Source organism: Dendropsophus ebraccatus, chromosome 1, assembly GCF_027789765.1.
Source record: "Dendropsophus ebraccatus isolate aDenEbr1 chromosome 1, aDenEbr1.pat, whole genome shotgun sequence".
Lineage (NCBI taxonomy): Eukaryota > Metazoa > Chordata > Amphibia > Anura > Hylidae > Dendropsophus > Dendropsophus ebraccatus.
In genome coordinates, this window is record NC_091454.1 from 218491231 (window position 1) to 218514277 (window position 23047).

At 44.9% G+C, this 23047-nt stretch overlaps 1 protein-coding gene and 1 non-coding gene across 2 annotated transcripts in view; one reads left to right on the forward strand and one right to left on the reverse strand.

Moving 5' to 3' along the window:
- Positions 1 to 23047, forward strand: part of STAG3 (STAG3 cohesin complex component) — a 50676-nt gene that overhangs the window by 11714 nt on the left and 15915 nt on the right. The window contains exons 9-26 of the mRNA XM_069948642.1: positions 3314 to 3387; positions 3651 to 3774; positions 4059 to 4157; positions 4254 to 4333; positions 5980 to 6087; positions 7006 to 7111; positions 7570 to 7675; positions 9583 to 9686; positions 10968 to 11060; positions 11399 to 11488; positions 11572 to 11772; positions 12495 to 12565; positions 13307 to 13394; positions 13591 to 13671; positions 16522 to 16617; positions 18430 to 18598; positions 19639 to 19766; positions 20068 to 20169. Of these exons, the coding sequence (XP_069804743.1) occupies positions 3314 to 3387; positions 3651 to 3774; positions 4059 to 4157; positions 4254 to 4333; positions 5980 to 6087; positions 7006 to 7111; positions 7570 to 7675; positions 9583 to 9686; positions 10968 to 11060; positions 11399 to 11488; positions 11572 to 11772; positions 12495 to 12565; positions 13307 to 13394; positions 13591 to 13671; positions 16522 to 16617; positions 18430 to 18598; positions 19639 to 19766; positions 20068 to 20169 (1920 nt within the window). The remainder of the gene's footprint in view (positions 1 to 3313; positions 3388 to 3650; positions 3775 to 4058; positions 4158 to 4253; positions 4334 to 5979; positions 6088 to 7005; positions 7112 to 7569; positions 7676 to 9582; positions 9687 to 10967; positions 11061 to 11398; positions 11489 to 11571; positions 11773 to 12494; positions 12566 to 13306; positions 13395 to 13590; positions 13672 to 16521; positions 16618 to 18429; positions 18599 to 19638; positions 19767 to 20067; positions 20170 to 23047) is intronic.
- On the reverse strand, positions 7346 to 7419 carry TRNAI-AAU (transfer RNA isoleucine (anticodon AAU)). Its single transcript has one exon. It is a non-coding gene; the product is annotated as a tRNA-Ile (tRNA).

Below are 23047 nucleotides of genomic sequence, written 5' to 3' on the forward strand. Positions count from 1 at the left end.
GACTTCCTGCTTTTATTTCCAGAATAGTTACCTGTAGGGGGCACTAGACAAAATATACTTTCCATTCAGATGGAGAGATTCTAGGGAGCTGTCCAGGCAATCAAGTGATAGATTATTATAGACAACAGCAGAGGCTCCGGCACCCGCATCCAGAGAAAACAAAGCATAAAACAAGCCACGCGTTTCGAGCTCTGTGGATCTTCATCACAGCTTGTCAGCTCGAAACATGTAACTTTTGTTTTACTTATTTTATTTTTACTTGTTTTGTACTTAGCAGCTGCTATATGTCCTGTAGGAAGCGGTGTATACGCTCCAGTCTGACACAGTGCTCTCTGCTGCCACCTCTGTCCATGTCAGGAACTGTCCAGAGCAGCAGCAAATCCCCATAGAAAACCTCTCCTACTCTGGGTAGTTCCTGACATGGACAGAGGTGGCAGCAGAGAGCACTGTGTCAGACTGGAGAGAATACATCACTTCCTACAGGACATACAGCAGCTGATAAGTACTGGAAGACTTGACATTTTCAAGTAGAAGTAAATTACAAATCTGTAGAACTTTCTGAAACCAGTTGATTTAAAAGAAAATATTTTCTCTGGATAATCCCTTTAACAATAGCTTTTTATTGAGATCTGTCTCCAGAGGCACCCTTCTCCTCCATTGTCATGGGTATTAGCCGAGGTCAATTGTCAGGAGAATCTTTTATATATCAATTACAAGACACGAGTGATCTGAAGCCAAGGATAAGATTGATTTATTTGTCAACAAAGTCACTCCAAACCGAACACAAGATGTAGTGAGAGTCATACAAGTTGTCTTTGCATTATATACATGACTCTTGTGGTTACAGTATCAGGGGCGCTTCCTTTCTAGAGGCCCAGAAAGCAGAACCAGGGCAACTAGGCTTTGTTTCTGCCCACATACTCCTCACACAAACTCATGTAAACTCGTTGTACAGAGACCTAACGTTTAACCTATAATATACTTCACAATAACTATTATCGCTTATTTGATGACACATCTTGCAGTAATAAGCTTCTTATCCATCAATCAGGTTGGACACAATAATACAAGTTTCATACATTCATAGATTTTCTAGAGACTAGGACCACCCACATGACTCTGGACGAGACTAGGACCACCCACATGACTCTGGACGAGACTAGGACCACCCACATGACTCTGGACGAGACTAGGACCACCCACATGACTGTACAAGACTTGGAACCATCCTCATGATTTCGGAGGCAACCAGGACTGACTCCATGTCTCCGGACTGACCAACCAGTTGACTCTGCCCTACCTGCATGACTAGAGGAGACCTCAATCACCCACACGACTCCAGAGGAGACCTCAATCACCCACACGACTCCAGAGGAGACCTCAATCACCCACACGACTCCAGAGGAGACCTCAATCACCCACACGACTCCAGAGGAGACCTCAATCACCCACACGACTCCAGAGGAGACCTCAATCACCCACACGACTCCAGAGGAGACCTCAATCACCCACACGACTCCAGAGGAGACCTCAATCACCCACACGACTCCAGAGGAGACCTCAATCACCCACACGACTCCAGAGGAGACCTCAATCACCCACACGACTCCAGAGGACACTGGGACTGCCCACACGACTCCAGAGGACACTGGGACTGCCCACACGACTCCAGAGGACACTGGGACTGCCCACATGACTCCAGAGGAGAGCTCAATCACCTACATGACTGCAGAGGACACTGGGACTGCCCACATGACTCCACTCCAGAGGACACTGGGACTGCCCACATGACTCCAGAGGAGAGCTCAATCACCCACATGACTGCAGAGGACACTGGGACTGCCCACATGACTCCAGAGGACACTGGGACTGCCCACATGACTCCAGAGGAGAGCTCAATCACCTATATGACTGAAGAGGACACTGGGACTGCCCACATGACTGCAGAGGACACTGGGACTGCCCACATGACTCCAGAGGACACTGGGACTGCCCACATGACTCCAGAGGACACTGGGACTGCCCACATGACTCCAGAGGAGAGCTCAATCACCCACACGACTCCAGAGGAGAGCTCAATCACCCACACGACTCCAGAGGAGAGCTCAATCACCCACACGACTCCAGAGGAGAGCTCAATCACCCACACGACTCCAGAGGAGACCTCAATCACCCACATGACTCCAGAGGACACTGGGACTGCCCACATGACTCCAGAGGACACTGGGACTGCCCACATGACTCCAGAGGAGAGCTCAATCACCCACATGACTGCAGAGGACACTGGGACTGCCCACATGACTCCACTCCAGAGGACACTGGGACTGCCCACATGACTCCAGAGGAGAGCTCAATCACCCACATGACTGCAGAGGACACTGGGACTGCCCACATGACTCCAGAGGACACTGGGACTGCCCACATGACTCCAGAGGAGAGCTCAATCACCTAAATGACTGCAGAGGACACTGGGACTGCCCACATGACTCCAGAGGAGAGCTCAATCGCCCACATGACTGCAGAGGACACTTGGACTGCCCACATGACTCCACTCCAGAGGACACTGGGACTGCCCACATGACTCCAGAGGACACTTTGGACTGCCCACATGACTCCAGAGGAGAGCTCAATCACCCACATGACTGCAGAGGACACTTTGGACTGCCCACATGACTCCAGAGGAGAGCTCAATCACCTACATGACTGCAGAGGACATTTGGACCACCTGCATTACTCCAGCGGACACTGGGACCGTCCAGATGACTGCAGAGAATATTAGGATAGTCCACAGGACTCTGAAAGAGACTGGAAAAAAAACAAAAAAGTCCAGAGAAGTCCAGGAAAACCTGCATGAGAGGAGTGGACCAGGACTGTCTACATCACTTCAGAGATTGACCTGTCTGCATGACTTTAGAGGATGCTGGGACCACCCACATGACTACAAGTAGTAATTCCCAGTTCAGAGAGTTCTATAACAGAGAACTAATCCTGTTCAGTATAACACTATGGAGGAGGGTCAGGGCTCTCAGGCTGATGACTGGTTTCCTTACCCATATTGCTTTTTGGTTTCTTTAAATTTTCATCGTTTTCTTTAAAAGGCTTAAAGAGTCAGTGTATTGGAGCATTACAGGTGATGGTCCCTACATTCACTGTTTAACCTTCTGCCCTGTTTAGGCATATGTGGTCAGGGTTATTGTTTTTTCCTATATCTCACAGTGTACATTTGATTCGGAGACCTTGGTCTGGGTTCTTCTACCTATATAGGAGGAGGTTGTATACTGTAAGATGTCACATGACTTCTTTGTATCTACAGATGCACTCCAACCTAGAGGACATTGCTAACAAGATAAACGGCTTATGCAAAGGGGTCTTTGTGCATCGTTATCGGTGAGTAGCATGTCCCATCTTCTCTGGTTCATATCATGAGCACCTCTGCATACTCTCATTATTATTAGTATACAATCAGCTCCCCCTAGTGGTGGCAGCAGGCAGACAGAATTTTACCTTCTAACCCAGTCATGTCTATGCCAATGGTTTGAGGTACGGTACCAGGTTAACAGGGCTGCTTGCTATTATAAAGATATACAGAAGTAGGTTAAAGAGCGCATACTATGGCCATTGACGTTGCCGTTTCTGATCCTTCTCCATAGCGATGTTCATCCTGAAGTCCGGGCCCTCTGTATTAAAGAACTTGGCACCTGGATGACAATTTACCCCCAGTTCTTTCTGAATGACGGCTATATGAAGTATCTGGGGTGGATGCTGCACGATAAGGTGAAAAGAGGATGGTTTTAACCCTTTGAGGACCAGTCAGGTTTGGTGTAAAAAAAATAAAAAAAAATTAGGGGGAGATTTATCAAACATGGTGTAAAGTGGAGGAGCAGGGACCAGAGCTTTCGCCAGTTCCATGTGTTTGCTGGACACCTCCTGCAGGATTGTACAGGACATGTATACAGCCCTTACTGTACAGCGCCATAATACACAGTCACCTAATGGCTTGTATATATTTAGGTGTAGTGGCTTAAGGGCTTACTTGTATACTTTGTATGTTTATACAGCAGGGACATGTCAGGTTACAGTGTCTGCAATGTCTCCATGAACTCTACATTGTTCCTCAGTGGGCAGGGAGCTTGGAGCTTTTTACCAGCAGGTTTAAGGTAAGGTCCATGGATCTCTGTCAGACCCCAACATGTGGCTGTATGGCTGCATCAGTGACACCAGCAATATATAGTGACCAGAATCTCCCATCACAGAACAGGATAGTGGCCATGGTCCTAGACCGAGAGCATCAGGTCTCCGCAGAAGCCATACAGCTGATAGGACTCATCCACAGGTGAGTTATAGGGCCTGTATCTGCCATTGCCAGGACTAATATACAAGAGCGGATTCTGTCATGTGGTCGGCCCCCATTTACCCCCAACCCAAACCCCCCTCTGCACGTGTTTAATTTAATTTATACCGAACTCCATTCCTGCTATTGTTCTGCACTTCTCATTGCTTTTAGTTTTCTCTGTCTGATCAGATGATGGACTCTAGAATTACTATCACATTGCATTATACAGTACATCCAGCGTCTATGTGATCGGACATGATGTGGCCGGTCAGGAGGCGGCACACTCCAGCGTTAATAGGAATATTATAGCCCATTACTCCCCATGTAATGGTATATAGCCACTGATCAATAAGCCATCTGTCGTCTATAAACCACTTCATAGTGTCCCTATAGGGTCCCATGAGAGCTGTAAACTGAGGCCAGGGTCTGCAGGGAGTGTATACAAAACAGAAGTCAGGAAAAGAGAGCGTAGCATACAGTATTGGATATCTGGTGATCTATAGCTGTGAATGGATTCTGCTCATACATTACAGTATATAACTGAGGGGGTAGTAAAAGCCTACACTTATAACTTCTACGTCTGTATGATGTATTAAAGCGGGCTGTAGATGGCCGTCCCTGTGTATAAGTCCTATCCTCCAGACTGTAATGGCTGATTGATAGGCCTTGGAGTGAATGGACCTGATGTGACAAGTTCTTTCCTCCTATTCACTTGTAATGGATCTAAAACACGGCAGAGGCCACTGCCACCCAATAGACCCTATAGACTAATAATGAACGCTGCCAGGTCATAGCAAAATGTGCAGAACTACAAGAGGGAGAGAAAAATAGAGCTGTGAAACAAAAACACAACGCGTTCCGAAACCCTTCCGGCTTCATTTTTCAAATGTATTCTAATGTCTGCACTGAATAACTGCTGTGATATGGACCAATAATGCTATCTGGCGTCGGACGTAGTCCATGTCAGCACACCCGATCTATCAGACATCAGGCGTAGTCCGTGTCAGTACACCCGATCTATCCGACGTCAGGCGTAGTCCGTGTCAGCACACCTGAACTGTCCAACGTCAGACGTAGTCCGTGTCAGTACACCCGATCCATTCTTCTATTGCCACTTATTTTTTACACATAACATGATAATAAAACAAATAGAATTCAGATGATAAATCTATAACTGATATAAATGATATTGTTCCATACAGCGCAGTCGCATATGAACAAGCATAGGGTGAATAAACAACTGCATTTCTTAAAGGGGTTGTTCACCAAAAAGTTTTTACTTTTAAATCATCTTTAAGCCTTCCAGTACCTATCAGCTGCTGTATGTCCTGCAGCAAGTGGTGTATTCTTTTCAGTCTGATACAGTGCTCTCTGCTGCCACCTCTGTCCATGTTAGGAATTGTCCAGAGCAGTAGTATATCCCCATAGAAAACCTCTCCAGACTGGAAAGACACCAGTTCATGCAGGACATGCAGCAGCTGATAAGTACAGGAAAACTTAAGATTATTATTTTTTTTATACAAGTAAATAACAAATCTGGCACTTTTTTTTGGTGAACTACCCCTTTAAATAAAACAATAGAAAATGTGAGCGAGAAAATGATTACAAGAGTATTCCTGTGTTTATAAATGCTATCTCTATTATAGGAATATGGAAAGTGCCCTGAGCACAGACGACTGTGAGACCGTTTACCCCTTAGTGTACTCAGCCAATCGAGCCGTAGCCACTGCAGCGGGGGAATTTGTTTACCATAGGTGAGTGTCAGATGCTGAATATACAGGCCTGCTATCCTCTACCACAGTCAGCACCATCTAGAGGGGGGGGGGGGGGCGACTACAGCAACAGCAGCCAGCTGTATGTCCTTCAGGAAGTGCCTATTCTCTCCAGTCTGACACAGTGCTCTCTGCTGCCACCTCTGTTCATGTCAGTAACTGTCCAGAGCAGTAGAGGTTTTCTATGGGGATTTGCTGCTGCTCTGGACAGTTCCTAACATGGAGAGAGGTGGCAGCAGAGAGCACTGTGTCAGACTGGAGACAATACACCACTTCCTGCAGTACACACAGCAGCTGATAAGTACTGAAAGAGATTTTTTTTTTTTTTTAATAGAAGTAAATTACAAATCTCTAGCACTTGCTGCGACCAGCTGATTTTAAAGAAATAATTTTTTTTGTAAACTACCCCTTTAACATAAACCTGATATCACCCTACGTAGTAATGAAATGTTTACGGTTTCTTTCATGAAAAAATGGAAACTTTTTATAGTGAATGTTCTGTCTACAGAAGAAAGAAATTCTGTTATGCAACAATTTTCCAATCCAGCTTGGTATCACAAAACAATGGTGGCAGGTACCCTGGGAGTACTTACCTGTACTTGATATAGAGCATAGTATGATACAATTTTACTTCATTTGTATGTTAGAGCAATAATTGGTTGCTTTCTTGTTTGTTTTGTCTACTGACTTGTCATAGTTTATCTATTATTATATGATTGTTCTTATCACTTTGTATTTATGTATAACTTCAATAAAATATTGTTAAAAACAAACAAACCGTAAACCTGATATCGACTCCCCAATGTCTTTACATCACTCTATATACAGACTGGGTAATTTCTGTTTTCCTACCTATAGTATGACCATTACTAGCTGTGGTATGATTTCATGTATATTTAGGTTATTGTGTACTAGCAGTGAGGAGTCGAGTCCCGAGCACGGCAGTCGCCGCAGTTCACACGCATCCTTCTTCCATCTGCTGATTGAGTTCTTCATTTCTAGCAAGGTGAGTGCCCCAGGAGCCTCTGCTACATATCATTTCCTCAGCCCCCTCTTATGAGGAGGCCCCCTGCTCCATCTTTCCAGCCCTTATATTATTTCCTTTATTATCTTAGGATACATATATGTTTACCCCTGATAGGTTTACATTCACTTAGATTTACCAATTGTGGTTCAAGTATCCACTACTTTCGGTAAAATAATATAAATTGTTCTCAAGTTTAGTGTCTTTAAAAGAAAGTGGCCCGTACGGGGATCGAACCCGCGACCTTGGCGTTATTAGCACCACGCTCTAACCAACTGAGCTAACCGGCCAGCTGGATGCACAGTGTAAAGTCCATTGTCACCAGCCAGGTGGTTTGTCAGACTTTGCAGCGTTGTTTGCAGAGTTTTTCTGAGCCAGTCTTCTCTGTGAAATGTACAGTATGGCCAGCTGTATTCCTCCATGTTGTCTCCCTCTGCCAGCTTCATGAACACGCAGCCTACCTGGTGGACAGTCTGTGGGACTCTGCATCAAGACAGCTGAAGGACTGGGAGTGTCAGACCGATCTGCTCCTGATGAAGAAAACTTGTAAGTTTCTGACACTTTTTGCTGTAGGACCAATATATCAAAGGACAGAGATAAAAATACACCCGTGTTACCGTCATGTGAATGCGGCTTAAAGGGGTAAACAAAATAAATAAATGAACTGTGTTCACACTGCGTTTTTGCAACCCTTTTTTTTTTGCAAAAAACGGATGCATTTGTGTGCATCCGTTTTGATCCGTTTTTCCATTGTAAAAAAAAAAAAACGGATCAAAATGGATAGTTTTTTTTTTTTTTTAACGGACACACAAGTAGTGTCAGCTACGTTTTTGTGTCCGTAAAAAAAACAAAAACTGATCTGTTTAGATCCGTTTTTTTCTACAATGGAAGTCAATGGAAAAACGGATCAAAATGGATGCACACAAATGCATTCGTTTTTTTCATCCGTTTTGAAAAACGTATTGAAAAAACGCAGTGTGAACCTAGCCTAAAGTCCAAATCTATATAACTTTCTGACAGTTGATTTTTTTTATTTTTTTTTATTCCTCTGGGGTACCCCTGTAAAGGAGAACTCAGGGGAAATGTGAGCATCCCAGGCAAGCATGGGGTGGGAACATAATAAAGAAGCTATACTTACCTGTCTCCTCCTTCAGCGTCACCAGTTCACAGTTCTCCTGTTTCTCCCAGTTTCCTGCATCGCCACTTCCCGGTAGGAGGCAGTCTGACTGCAGAGATGTCCTGTCCCACTTACTTATTGGCTGATCAGGCATTTCTTAGCTGTTGCAGTAAAGGGAGCTGGAGGAGAGCGGCAGGGGTCTGTGAGCGGTGATGCTGTACTGCGGGGGGCACAGGAACAGGTAAGTATAGCTTCTTTATTATGTTCTGACACTTCTGCCTGCTCTGGATTTTTTACATTTCCCTGGAGTTCTGTGAGTATCTGAGGAGATGACTGGTTTTCTTTCAAATCAAAAAGCTGCAGATTTTCACTGTGGATTTCACATTTTGGGTGAAGACATGGCAAAAAGTAGCAAAATAACTTGCTCAGACCACATGCGCATTTTGTTATGGATTTGTCACAGATTTTCTGTGCAATTCACCGTAGAGCTAAGTGCAGAGTATATATGTCCAGTCGGTATAGCAGTTCTAAGGTGATGACTCCATAGAGAAGGATGACAGGTGAGGGTGACTGCTGCCCCAGGATAGTTAGACATCATCTTGGCCATTGTCACTGATCCTGTCCTTGCTCTCACTTTTCAGCTATTTTTTTTTATTTTAATAGAAAGCAGCAAGCATATGTACATGTGCTCTGATCATGTAGTCTCTGCCGCTGTATCCATGTGCTGGGTGTATGACTAACCGCATATGGATTTTCTAAACGTGTAAAAAGTTTATTCGGGAAACTAAAAGGTCAAGTAAACCTGCTATGTAGATAGATCTCCAGGTCCCTATAGGAGCCTGTACAGACCTCTGCTGCGTCTGGGTCTCCTATATAGTCCATTAAACACTTGCATATTCATTCATCTACACCCATGACATGTGTATAGTGTATATAGTCACAACCCTGAACGGAGCCGCGACCACCAGAATGAAAACCTATTATGTACTGCAGGCTGCGGTTTTATATTTCTGCGTATCCAGGGCTGTATTAACAGCTGCTGCTGCCCTAGGCACTGAACCTGAAGACGCCCCATCTTCACGCACCTATTGCCGATACCAGACCTGACCAATACCAGCATACCCCCCACCCCCCAGGAAAAGACACCAGATTTACTGGCAAGTCTGAACAGGAGGAGGGAAACTAAAAAAATAAAAACAAAAACAGTTTTTTCTGTCCCCCTGCTCCCTGGTGCTGCCCTAGGCACCGGACCACGGGTGCCTAGCGGTAAATACGGCCCTGTACGTATCATGGTCTTGGTAAATATCTCAGCTTATAGGTCTTGTTCTATTTCTAGGCTTGGATGACCAGGAGGAGAGCGCTCTGGTGAAGATCTTAGTGGCGTCTACAAGGCAGGCAGCAGAGGGAACGTCTCCAGTAGGCAGAGTACCCGTAAAGAAGGTGGGTGAGGCTGCCACTATAGAGTATGTGTGCCCCCAGGTGACCAGCGCTTCTCTTCCTGTATATGATATGGAAGTGCACCCGTTCAGTAAAGTCTACATGAACTACTGTGTTTCTCTGAAAAAGGCCTAGCTTCATGTTCCAAGCTTTTTAGGGGTAGGCTTGAAATCTATACCCTAATCCAAAAATAAGCCCTAGTTACAGTCAGCTGAGCACATGCCTGACACTGGGTGCGGAGCATCGGCCAGTTAGTGCTAGTGTAACAGCCCTCCAACTGTTACAAAACTACAATGCCCATCATGCTTTAGCTGTCCAGGCATGATGGAAATTGTGGATTTGCAACAGCTGGAGAGCCAAGCTTCCCCATCCCTGCTTTTTACTTACAATGTAGCTGTCATTTAATTTATTTATTATTATTTTTATTTTATTATTATTTATGTTCAGAAATCAATAGTACAAACAATTTTAGGAAACTATGTAATATGTTTGATTAGGCTAAAAAAAACTCTTTCTGTACTGAAAAAGCAGTTTCCCAGCCCCCCCCCCCCCTCCTTCTTATGTGTGCATTATCATGAAAGCCAACTTCATTACAGAGGAGCAAAGTGAGTCCATTATAACCTATGGAGGAGGGAGGGGTTCAGGGGGATGAGTGAGCAAGGAGAGCAGAGAAGCAGTTGTAAAGTTTGGATACTGGGCATATAAAACGCTGGATTCACAGGTCAGAAAGGTCAGTGCTTATCTGGGAGCTTGGTGAGAGAAGATTGCAGGAGGATGTGCTGTGCAGGGCTGCCTTTTCTCCTCTACGTGCTCACTCACCCCCCTCGGCGCTTCCCCTCTCCATAGACCATAATGGACATGGAAATCCTACTTCTTCTGAAGTGAGGGGGGAGCTAGGAAAACAGCTTTTTCAGTACAGAAGGAAACTCTTGATTAATAAAACCTATTACAGAGTTTCTAAAAATCTCTTGTACTATAGATATTTATTGATTCCTTAAGTTACACTTTAAGGTTGCCTTCATACCTACCGTATCGCAGAAGAAAATCCGCTGCGGATCCGCAGCAGATTTAACTTAATGAATGAACACAGCATTAAGCACGCACTGTCAAATCCGCTGCGGATCCGCAGAAGATTTGTAAGTGTGGATTTTCTGCTGCGATACGGTAGGTGTGAAGGCACCCTAACAATGAAGAATCCCTACAGCAGAAAGCATTGTTCAGTGATGGATGTGCCATAAGGGCTGTCATTCCTGAGCATAGTGATGCCAAGATTTCTTGTTTTAGATTCTGTCAGCGAAGGATAAGAAGACTCGGGCGGAGGATAGACTGAGGCTGAGCCGCCACCTGGTGGTGACATTACCCCATCTCCTGGCCAAGGTAGAGCAGTGCTTCATCATGAGGCGACATCACTGATACCACACTCATTATATAAAGAGGATTGGGAATCTCCATAGCAATCCGTGGTGAAAACCTGTGTAGTTTCTGCAATGTGTACATACAGCTGTGCAAACATGGCTGCTTGATGATACAAACAGCGCCTCTCTTGCCTGCAGTCTGTGTGTGGTAGTGCACCTCAGCCCTCTTCATACAGTACTATATGCAGCTCTTGCACAGGAAACAGCCATGTCTGGGGAGAGCAGCCATTTTTCGATCTCCTACAACTTCTTTAATTTTTTTTTTTTTTTTTTTTTGTGACTTACCTTTTCTGTTTCCAGTTTTCAGCTGATGAAGATAAAGTGGCCATGCTGCTTAAGGTGGTGGAGTACCTACAGCTGGAGATTTACTCCACAGAGAGGCAGGAGAAGGTGAGCGGAATACGCTACAGTATATCCTGTAGTAAGACTGTCACATAGGACTGTCTTAGTTAACGTCCGTCTTTTCATGTCAGAATCTGGACCTGCTCCTGATCCAGGCACATGATATCATGCAGAAGCACACAGAACCTCGTATCCTGGAGGCCTGCTCTCAGTCATTGTACATCTTATGTGACCGCAACATGGCTTTCTCTAAGAGAACAGAGATTATGCTCAGCCAGCTGGTGGACATGCTCATCGCTCAGTTCCAGGATCATCTTCCAGACATTTTGCAGGTATCTTAGAGCCGGTGTTTAGCCTGCGTGCATACATCTGTGTCCGTATTTACGGTCAGGAAACACTGAGGAGAAAAGTCTTTCAGGGGTAGAAAGTGGCCTCTTATCCTTTCCAACAGTATAAAATGTATGATGGTACCTGCTAGGGTCACAGGAGGGGAGCTGTGACCGCTGAGAGGGGTAGGATGGTGTGGGGGTAATTGCTGGGGTCACAGGAGGGGAGCTGTGACCGCTGAGAGGGGTAGGATAGTGTGGGGGTAATTGCTGGGGTCACAGGCGGGGAGCTGTGACCGCTGAGAGGGGTAGGATGGTGTGGGGGTAATTGCTGGGGTCACAGGCGGGGAGCTGTGACCGCTGAGAGGGGTAGGATAGTGTGGGGGTAATTGCTGGGGTCACAGGAGGGGAGCTGTGACCGCTGAGAGGGGTAGGATGGTGTGGGGGTAATTGCTGGGGTCACAGGAGGGGAGCTGTGACCGCTGAGAGGGGTAGGATAGTGTGGGGGTAATTGCTGGGGTCACAGGAGGGGAGCTGTGACAGCTGAGAGGGGTAGGATGGTGTGGGGGTAATTGCTGGGGTCACAGGAGGGGAGCTATTACACCTGAGAGGGGCAGGAGGTTGTGGGGGTAAGAAGGGTGAGAGTGTGGAAGCTTAGTTGTAAAAGTTATGAATGGTGTGAATGGAATCGCTCATATCACTGTGACTATTATTCCCTCCTGTTCTAGGTCACTGATCTAGATGAAGACGACGTATACAACATGGCAGCCACAATTAAGAGGCTCTCGGCCCTGTACAGGTAACACACGTATATAACATATACAGGCAACACATACATTATACACGTATATAACCATGTACAGGTAACACACATATATTATACACGTATATACCATGTACCAGTAACACACATATATTATACACGTATATACCATGTACCGGTAACACACATATATTATACACGTATATACCAAGTACCGGTAACACACATATATTATACACGTATATACCAAGTACCGGTAACACACATACATTATACACGTATATACCATGTACCCGTAATACATACATTATACATGTATACACCATGTATCGGTAACACATACATTATACACGTATATACCATGTACAGGTAACACACATACATTATACACGTATATACCATGTACAGGTAACACACATACATTATACACGTATATACCATGTACCTGAAACACATACATTATACACATATATACCATGTACCGGTAACACACATATATTATACACGTATATACCATGTACCGGAAACACATATATTATACACGTATATACCATGTACCGGTAACACACATATATTATAAACGTATATACCATGTACCGGAAACACATACATTATACACGTATATACCATGTACCGGAAACACATACATTATACACGTATATACCATGTACCGGTAACACACATACATTGCCGATAACCAAGGACAGTATCTATAGAGATTGAGAATGACCAGTGTATACGTCTCCCAGTAGCTGTATTCATTCTCCTCTCCTGCAGCGCTCACGATCTTACCCGGTGGGAGTTGTTTGAACCCTGCAGCCATATTGTACAGAAGGCGATAGACACGTCGGAGGTGCCTGAACAGGTGACTCATCCGTTCTCAAAGCTTTGTCTGTATAGATCATTGGTAATTGACTACAATTCCCATCATGCCTAGATAATCACAGCCAAAGCTTTAGTATCCAGGCATGCTGGGAATTGTAGTTATAAAACAGCTGAGTGGTTGCCAGTTTGACACCCCTGATACAGATGATATTCACCTAAGATCTTCTCCCTTATAGATTCTGCTCCCGGTCCTCGTCTGCTGTCACTTCTCCCTGCTATGGGAGCTCTTTCACTTCTCCAAGTCTCAGCCACCCAAGGTAAAGTACAGGGATTGGGTAGCCTATGGTTTTCTACAGGTGTGATGAACACACGTTTAATGTGTATGGTCAGATTTAGTGAAGGCAGCACTTAGATTTGTGGGGATCGGAGATTATGCACCTTCACCCAAGTGTTTGTAGGCAACTATGCTAATAGCCACGACTAAAGGCCGTGTAATGGCTCCAGCCATCAGTGGCCGTGTAATGACTCCAGCCATCAGTCAGCTGGTGTGATCTTTCGTGCAGCCGGTGCAATCATTATCGGACGCTCATCTTTCTGTCTATACATGGGATGTGCGGCCGAAAACAGCTTATTTAAACGGCCGCACAAACGAAACAGTCAGTCCACAAAAAGATCATTCAAACGGGCGATGATCAAGCTTCACACAGCTGTCTAAAAGGGCCTTAAAGGAATTTTCCGGAGATTGAAGGTTTTTCCTTTACTTCTCAACTTCCAGCAGCGCTTGTCCAGAGCAGGGGATCGGGAGGTGCAAGTCTTAGACAGCCTGGCATTTCCTGAGGCGAACGTTGTTTGCAGCAGAGGGGGCAGTGTTGCTTCATACTGCAGAAGTTGAGCAGTTAAGAAAAGATTATATGTAATATAACTATATCATATATAACTTTAATTTAAAAAAAAGTCTCCAGAGTTCCCCTTTAAATCTCCTAGTTCCAGTTCCTTTGTAGGCCTATGTAGGCCTCCTTCCTGACAATCGGCTTGGGTAGAAGGGCCAACATTTGTCGTCCGTCGGCTTCTGTTTAGCCGATACAATCATTGCTATCGGCCACATGACGCCTTGAGTTTAATGGCCGCACAAATGATGAAGCGGCCCCTCCATATGGTTGATTAGTGTTATCGGACTGGCTCTATAGTTGTTTGTGGAGTCATTGTAAGTCTATAGAAGTCTCAGCAGTGTCGGCCTCTATTAAAAAAACCCAGTCTTAGCGACATCACACAATAAAGGAGTCTCCTGGGGCCGTCTTCCTTTTATTCCGCAGACATTATATATATATATATATATATATATATATATATATATATATATATATATATATATATATTTATATATATTTATTATACAGTGAGTCCAAGAAGTATTTGATCCCTTGCTGATTTTCTTTGCCCACTAATAAAGACATGATCATTCTATACTTTTAATGGTAGATGTATTCTTACATGGAGAGACAGAATATTAAAAAGAAAATCCCAAAAATAAATCTAAGGAATATATATTAATTGATTTGTATTTCATGGAGTGAAATAAGTATTTGATCCCTTAGTATTCATTAGCAGTTCTGGCTTTTACAGACCAGTTAGACACTCCCAATCAACTTGTTACCTGACCTGAAGCCACCTGTTCTCACTAATCACTTGTGTGAAAAACAACTGTCCACAGAATCAGACAGATCACACAGATTTCAAGTCTCCAACATGGGTAAAACCAAAGAGCTGTCACAGCACCTCAGAGTCAGAATTGTTGACCTTCACAAAGCTGGAATGGGCTACAAAAAGATTAGTAAGGTGTTGGATGTGAAAGTAACAACTATTGGTGCAATTATTAGAAAGTTTAAAGAGTATAACATGACAATCAACAGACCTCGGCCCGGTGCTCCAAAGTAAATTTCGCCTCGTGGGGTGGCAATGATGCTGAGAACAGTCAGAAATCGTCGTGCAACCACTCGGCAGGAGTTAGCAAATGACCTGAAGGCAGCTGGGACCACAGTTTGCAAGGAAACAATTGGCAACACTTTGCGCAACAATGGATTCACATCCTGCAGTGCCCGAAAGGTACCCCTGCTGAAGAGAGCACATGTGGAGGCGCGCCTCAAATATGCCAATGATCATTTGAAAGATGAACCAAGTTATTGGGAGAAGGTTTTGTGGTCAGATGAGACCAAAATTTAACTTTTTGGCCTCAACTCCACCCGCCATGTGTGGAGGAAGAAAAATGCTGCCTATGACCCCAAGAACACTGTGCCCACCATCAAGCATGGAGGTGGAAGCATAATGTTTTGGGGGTGTTTCTCTGCCAAGGGTACAGGGCTACTTCACCGCATCACTGGGAAGATGGATGGAGCCATGTACCGCACAATCCTGAGGGACAACCTCCTCCCCTCTGCCAGGGTTCTGAAAATGGGCCGTGGTTGGGTCTTCCAACATGATAACGACCCTAAACATACAGCAAAGGCAACAAAGGATTGGCTCAAGAAAAATCACATTAAGGTCATGGAGTGGCCCAGCCAGTCGCCAGACCTCAATCCGATCGAAAATCTATGGAGGGAGCTGAAGGTTAGAGTTGCCAAGCGACAGCCCACCAACCTTCATGATTTAGAGAGAATCTGCAAATAAGAGTGGGCCAAAATTCCCCCTGGTGTGTGCTAAACTTGGGGTTAACTACAACAAACGTCTCACCGCTGTGCTTGCAAACAAAGGCTTTGCCACTAAGTATTGAGTGTGTTTGGCAAGAGGGATCAAATACTTATTTCCCTCATTGAAATACAATTTAATTAAAATATATTCTTTAAAATTATATTCTGGATTTTTTTCTTGATATTCTGTCTCTCCATGTTAGAATATATCTACCATTAAAAGTGCTGAATGATAGTGTCTTTATTAGTGGCCAAACAAAGAAAATCAGCAAGGGATCAAATACTTCTTGGACTCACTGTGTATATATATATATATATATATATATATATATATATATATATATATATATATATATATATATATTATCCATAGTCCATCTGAACAGTCCCAGCAAACATCCCAGGTGGTGGAGGGCATTCATTCAGTGCGATGTTAGTGCGATGTATGTTAGTATTATGTTCTTCAATCTGTTTTCTTACAAGGATGAGGATCTGGCTGCTCTGCGGAGGAGGCTTCTCTCATTCCTTGGCATGTGTCAGAGTCTGCTGTCCGATCTCCACTGCAATGTGAGAGAACAGGTAATGTACATTGAGCTTTGGGTCCTATAAGACAAAGCGATTTAAAAAAATAAACAATCACAAATGAGATTTTTATCGCTAACTAGAAATCGCTCACCGTATTACACAGAACGATAGTCGTTAGTTACGATCATTACTGCGATCAATCCCTCCATCTTGTCCCAGCAAATAAAGGAATGATGTGGAATTATGCTGCGTTTACACTGAACGATTATTATAATTTGCACGATAACGATCGAATTTGAATGATAATCGTTCGTGTAAACGCAGCGAACGATCAAACGACGAGCGAGAAATCGTTCATTTTGATCTTACAAAATGTTCTTAAATCGTTGCTAGCAAAAAATCTGCAGATCATTCCGTGTAAACAGTCGTTCACCGATTTAACCTACTGTATGTGCAAGATAGGCTTAAGCGATCGCAAAACGATTTTTCCGTACGATATTGTTCCGTCAAAACGCTGATCGTTATAAAAAAAAAAAAAAAAAAACGTTACTTCGAAAACGTTAATTGTACAATTGGGCGAATTATTGCTCTGTGTAAACGCAGCATTACACTGAACGATTGGGGCCCAATCACACTAAGCAAAACAGACGGAATCCCGAGCGGAACCTGCGCCGCAGACTCTGCTCGGAATCCTGCCTGCCTCATTGTCTCACTGGGATGTCTCTCACACCTCGGCTCTCAGCTCAAAGAATTGACAAGTCAAAGAGCGAAGGTGCGTTATAGTGAAGGAGGCAGGATTCCGAGCAGAGTCTGTGGTGCAGGTTCCGCTCGGAATTCCGCCTGTTTTGCTCAGTGTGAACGAATGCGAAATTACAGCCAACGACTAACGATGATTTTTGTGTCGGCACCAAAGGAACAGTTAAAGATTTCTTGTTGGTCTTTTTTTTTTTTTCAACTATATCTTTATTACTTGTAACTATAAATACTATACAAAAAGAGACTATTTATCAGTGATGAGAATTGTTACAGCCAAGATCATAGTATCAAAGTTTACAGATTCCCTTCCCTTTGGATTTCACTTATTACCTTCTCTCGTTTTGATTTCTCTTCTTCTCGATGGTCGTTCGAACGTTGCCTGCTTTTACACAAAAAACGATTATCATTTGAATTTGAATGATATAGTGATTTTTCACATGATAATCGTCCACCGTAATAGGGCCCTTAGGGTCCTATTCCACTGAGCGATAATTGGCTGATTCGTTTATTTAGGTTCAAACCTAAAATCATGAGGCACCGACCGCGCATCGCTGCGTGGAATAGCGATGCACGGCGGGTGACCGATTTCACAAGCACCATACTTTACCTAAACATGTTGCAGGTCTTCTCCTGCGCTCTTTCTTCCTCCCGATCCCGCACGCAGCAGCAGCTTCGGTGCGGCCTGTCTTAGCTGACAGACCGCTCAGCCAATCACTGGCCAGGGCCGCCGCGGCCAGTGATTGGCTGAGTGTCCTGACAGGCCGCACCAAAGCTGCTGCTGCGCACTGGACCGGGAGGAAGAAAGAGCGCAGGAGAAGCTTTGCAACATGTGTAGGTTAAGTATGGTGTTTAAACAAGGGCTGCAAGGACATCGGTAACGATGTCCCTGCAGCCCTCACTAAACTATTATTGGGCCATGTAAAAGGCCCAGTAAACGAGCACCAATCTAGCAGATCGGCGCTCGTTTACATTATTGATTGGGCTCCCATCAGCCTGTTTAATAGGATCCTTACTGTTCCCTGCTTTTCCTTCCTTATCTATAGAGAGACGATTCTGAGAAGTAGCCACATCTCCCATGATGACCCCCCACCCCCCTGTTTTTCTCTTCAGGCATTTAAACTACTCAGCGACCTCCTGGTGATATTCGGGGATCACATTGGTCACGGCGATCGCTCCCACCTACAGACTCTTTCCTGTTCACCGGACCTTACTCTCCAGGCCGAGCTGGCCGGCTTCCTGGTGGATCACGTCTTTACTAACTTTGAAGATGAGGATATAGGTGCGTGTCAGTGTATGATCATATAGGCCGTATAGGTTATGGCCCATTCTGAAAATATTCTATATGTTTAGATGGCAATTTTGTTTGTTGCTCTTTGATATTTTGCAGCAACAAACAGGAAGAGGAGATCACTCCACACAGCTGGAGACACAAGTGGGATGAGCTCGCCTAAAATTCACTTTTTATTCATTGGGCAGGGTTCACACTTAAAGAGGTTGTTAACCAAAAAATGTTTTCTTTCAAATAAACTGGTGCTAGAAAGTGCCATAAAATTGTAAGTAACTTCTATTAAAAAAAAAATCTCAAGTCTTCCAGTACTTATCAGCTGCTGTATGTCCTGCAGGAAGTGGTGTATTCTTTCCAGTCTGGAGAGAAGATGAAGTTTTCTTTTCATTTAAAACTGTTTATTCAAAAGTAACATCAGGAACAGAAAAGTATGTTTACAAACATTGCAGATGAAGTTTTCTATGAGGATTTGCCACTTCTCTGGACAGTTCCTGACATGGACAGAGATCGCAGCGGAGAATACTGCGTTAGTCTGGAAAGAATGCACCACTTCCTGCAGGACATACATCAGCTGATAAGTACTGGAAGGATTTCCAATACTTGATATTTAAATAAAAGTAAATTACAAATCTCTGGCACCATTTGATTTGAAAGAAGAAAAAAAATTGGTGAGCGTCAAAGATAACATCCAGCCTTTCCATTTTTTTTTAGGTGTGAAATGACCATTAATAACGGCCCTTGTTTTACAACAACGGCTGTGGTTTAGTGTTAAATGACGTCCGTCCACTAAAGAACAAGGTTGTGTGAACCTAGCCTATAGCTGGTTTGAAGTAAGCTCGTTTGCACCATCTAGTGGTGGCTGCAGGAATAACAACTAAGGTGTAAGACTCTATTCACATGACATTTTGGCCCCCTGCTAGAGAGGAAACAATCCATGTCTTGGTTGTTAATATTTTCTGTCTTCTCCCTGAACCAGGTAGTCATATAGTCCAAAATTATTAATTTCTTTATTTTTTTTTTATATTTCTCTTTAGAGGATGAAAGTGAAAAACTCCAGCAGCTCCATGAGAGGCGCGTACTTCTGGCGGGATACTGCAAGCTGATCCTGTTTAACACCCTTGATCTCCGCTTTGCCAGTGAAGTCTTCAAGTATTATGTAAAGGTTGGAGTCACGTGATCCCCTATACCCAGGGTTGTTAGAGGGGTTCTGCAGAATTGTTCTAAAGAAGAATACATGAGTCCAGCAATGTGCCATCAGAAGAAGTATGATATTCCATTACTGCAGTACCTGACACAGCGCCACCTATGTCTGTGGCTGGGTATGGAATTAAAATTGCACCTTGAATGACATGTTGACATTGGTTACAGCAGTGATTGGTGGAGGTCCAGGGGTCACATATTAGTTACATATCCAAAGGATAGGTTGTATCTTGTCTCCTGTAGTAAATAATGCCTCTTTACAGTATTATACAGATTACGGAGATATCATAAAAGAAGCCTTGAGCAGGTCCCGAAGAATGAGCAAAGAAGGAAGCACCAGAGCCATACTGCTGTGCCTGACCCAGGTATGAGGGATACTGCTGTGCCTGACCCAGGTATGAGGGATACTGCTGTGCCTGACCCAGGTATGAGGGATACTGCTGTGCCTGACCCAGGTATGAGGGATACTGCTGTGTGTGTGTGACCCAGGTATGAGGGATACTGCCGCGTGTGTGTGACCCAGGTATGAGGGATACTGCCGCGTGTGTGTGACCCGGGTATGAGGGATACTGCCGCGTGTGTGTGACCCAGGTATGAGGGATACTGCCGCGTGTGTGTGACCCAGGTATGAGGGATACTGCCGCGTGTGTGTGACCCAGGTATGAGGGATACTGCCGCGTGTGTGTGTGTGTGACCCAGGTGTGAGGGATACTGCCGCGTGTGTGTGTGTGACCCAGGTATGAGGGATACTGCCGCGTGTGTGTGACCCAGGTATGAGGGATACTGCCGCGTGTGTGTGACCCAGGTATGAGGCATACTGCCGCGTGTGTATGTGTGATCCAGGTGTGAGGGATACTGCCGCGTGTGTGTGTGTGTGTGTGTGTGTGACCCAGGTGTGAGGGATACTGCCGCGTGTGTGTGACCCAGGTGAGAGGATCTAGGAGGAGTGTGAGAGGACTATGTGTATCTGTAAAAGGTGATATCATTGCTGAAATGTAAAGGGCTGCAGTTCCCCATGACAACACTTCCTGCCTCTTTGGGAAACTGGTCCAAAAAGTTTGTTGTCCATTATTGGGTAGTCGTCGATCTGTGCAGCCACATGTGATGTCACATGACTCCTCTCAGCCAGTCAGCTGCTCTGACTGGGTCACACAGTGCTGTATACCGGCCTGTTCATTCTTGCATATTAGTATTTGTGACTTTTACATCATTACAATCCGGATCCATCCATCCCTCATACATGGAAATGAGCGAAATATCTGCCAACTGCAACGAACCATCTGCTGTGTGCAGCCGAGTCCTGACAGCAGCCTGGGGGGGGGGGGGGGTGATGAGCCTGTCTGCCATATAGGAACTCAAAGCAAAACCAATCTCCCTAGTCTCCGGAGACGTGACCAGGTTGTCTCATGGCGGCTCCTATAATAACACTGACCACTGACTTACAGCTCCCGCCGGCACGGTTACTGGTTGGCGGCTCCATCGCTCTCTGATGCGTTGTCTCCTTTGTACCTACTGATTGGTGGGAAGCCATGTCAGGGGGTCACATGGGTCAGCACAGACTCCTCTCCCTATAATAAATAAAATCCCATGCTGCCCGGCTCCCCAGCCGTCTTCCTCTTTGCTCTGCTGGTGAGCTGGAGCGCTGGGGAGAGAGTAGAATGCCGCTTCTGGCCAGAAGAGTGATTGATAGGGCAAAGAGCCATAGTTCATCTCCCTGTCAGAGCCACATGTATCTGTATGCTCGCCTGATTAGGAGCAGATGCAGTTAAAAGGTCAGGGCAGCACCTGGCTGACCAGCCGTGCCAGTTTCCGGATGCGTATCCGCAGCTATCCAGAATTCCTGACGCCCCAAAAGGCTTTCGCACTATAATAGGACAGGACCAATTATATCCTGACCTGTTTTCCAGCATCTTTCAGGAAAAAATGCTGAGAGGTGTCCATGCTTAAAAGAAACCCAGGGATCCGGAAATCTATCCTGATTTCCTGATATATAAACCGGATAGCTTGTCCTGATGTGTGCATGGGGCCATAGAGATCTGGATCCATCTGACCGGCCATGTTTCTCAGAGATCTGGATCCATCGGACCGGCCATGTTTCTCCTCAGAGATCTTGATCCATCTGACCGGCCATGTTTCTCTATAGAGATCTGGATCCATCTGACCGGTCATGTTTCTCTATAGAGATCTGGATCCATCTGACCGGCCATGTTTCTCTATAGAGATCTGGATCTGATCAGCCATGTTTCTCTATAGATACTGTATCTAGATCTGACCGGCCATGTTTCTCTATAGAGATCTGGATCCATCTAATCGGCCATGTTTCTCTATACAGATCTGGATCTGATCGGCCATGTTTCTCTATAGAGATCTGGATCCATCTGATCGGCCATGTTTTTCCATAGAGATCTGGATCCATCTGACCGGCCATGGTTTTTCTTTAGAGATCTGGATCCATCTGATCGGCCATGTTTCTCCATAGAGATCTGGATCCATGTGACCGGTCATGTTTCTCTATAGAGATCTGGATCAATCTGACCGGCCATGTTTTTCTATAGAGATCTGGATCTGACCGGCCATGTTTCTCCATAGAGAGGTGGATCAATCTGACCGGCCATGTTTCTCTATAGAGATCTGGATCTGACCAGCCATGTTTCTCCATAGAGATCTGGATCTGACCAGCCATGTTTCTCCATAGAGATCTGGATCTGACCAGCCATGTTTCTCCATAGAGATCTGGATCTGACCAGCCATGTTTCTCCATAGAGATCTGGATCTGACCAGCCATGTTTCTCCATAGAGATCTGGATCTGACCAGCCATGTTTCTCCATAGAGATCTAGATCTGACCAGCCATGTTTCTCCATAGAGATCTGGATCCATCTGACCGGCCATGTTTCTCTATAGAGATCTAGATCCATCTGACCGGCCATGTTTCCATATAGAGATCTGGATACGTCTGACGGAACATGTTTCCATATAGAGATCTGGATACGTTTGACGGACCATGTTTCTCTATAGAGATCTGGATACGTCTGACCGGCCATGTTTCCATATAGAGATCTGGATCCATCTGACCGGCCATGTTTCTCTACAGAGATCTGGATCCATCTGACCGGCCATGTTTCTCCACAGAGATCTGGATCTGATCAGCCATGTTTCTCTATAGAGATCTAGATGCATCTGACCGGCCATGTTTCTCTACAGAGATCTGGATCCGTCTGACCGGCCATGTTTCTCTACAGAG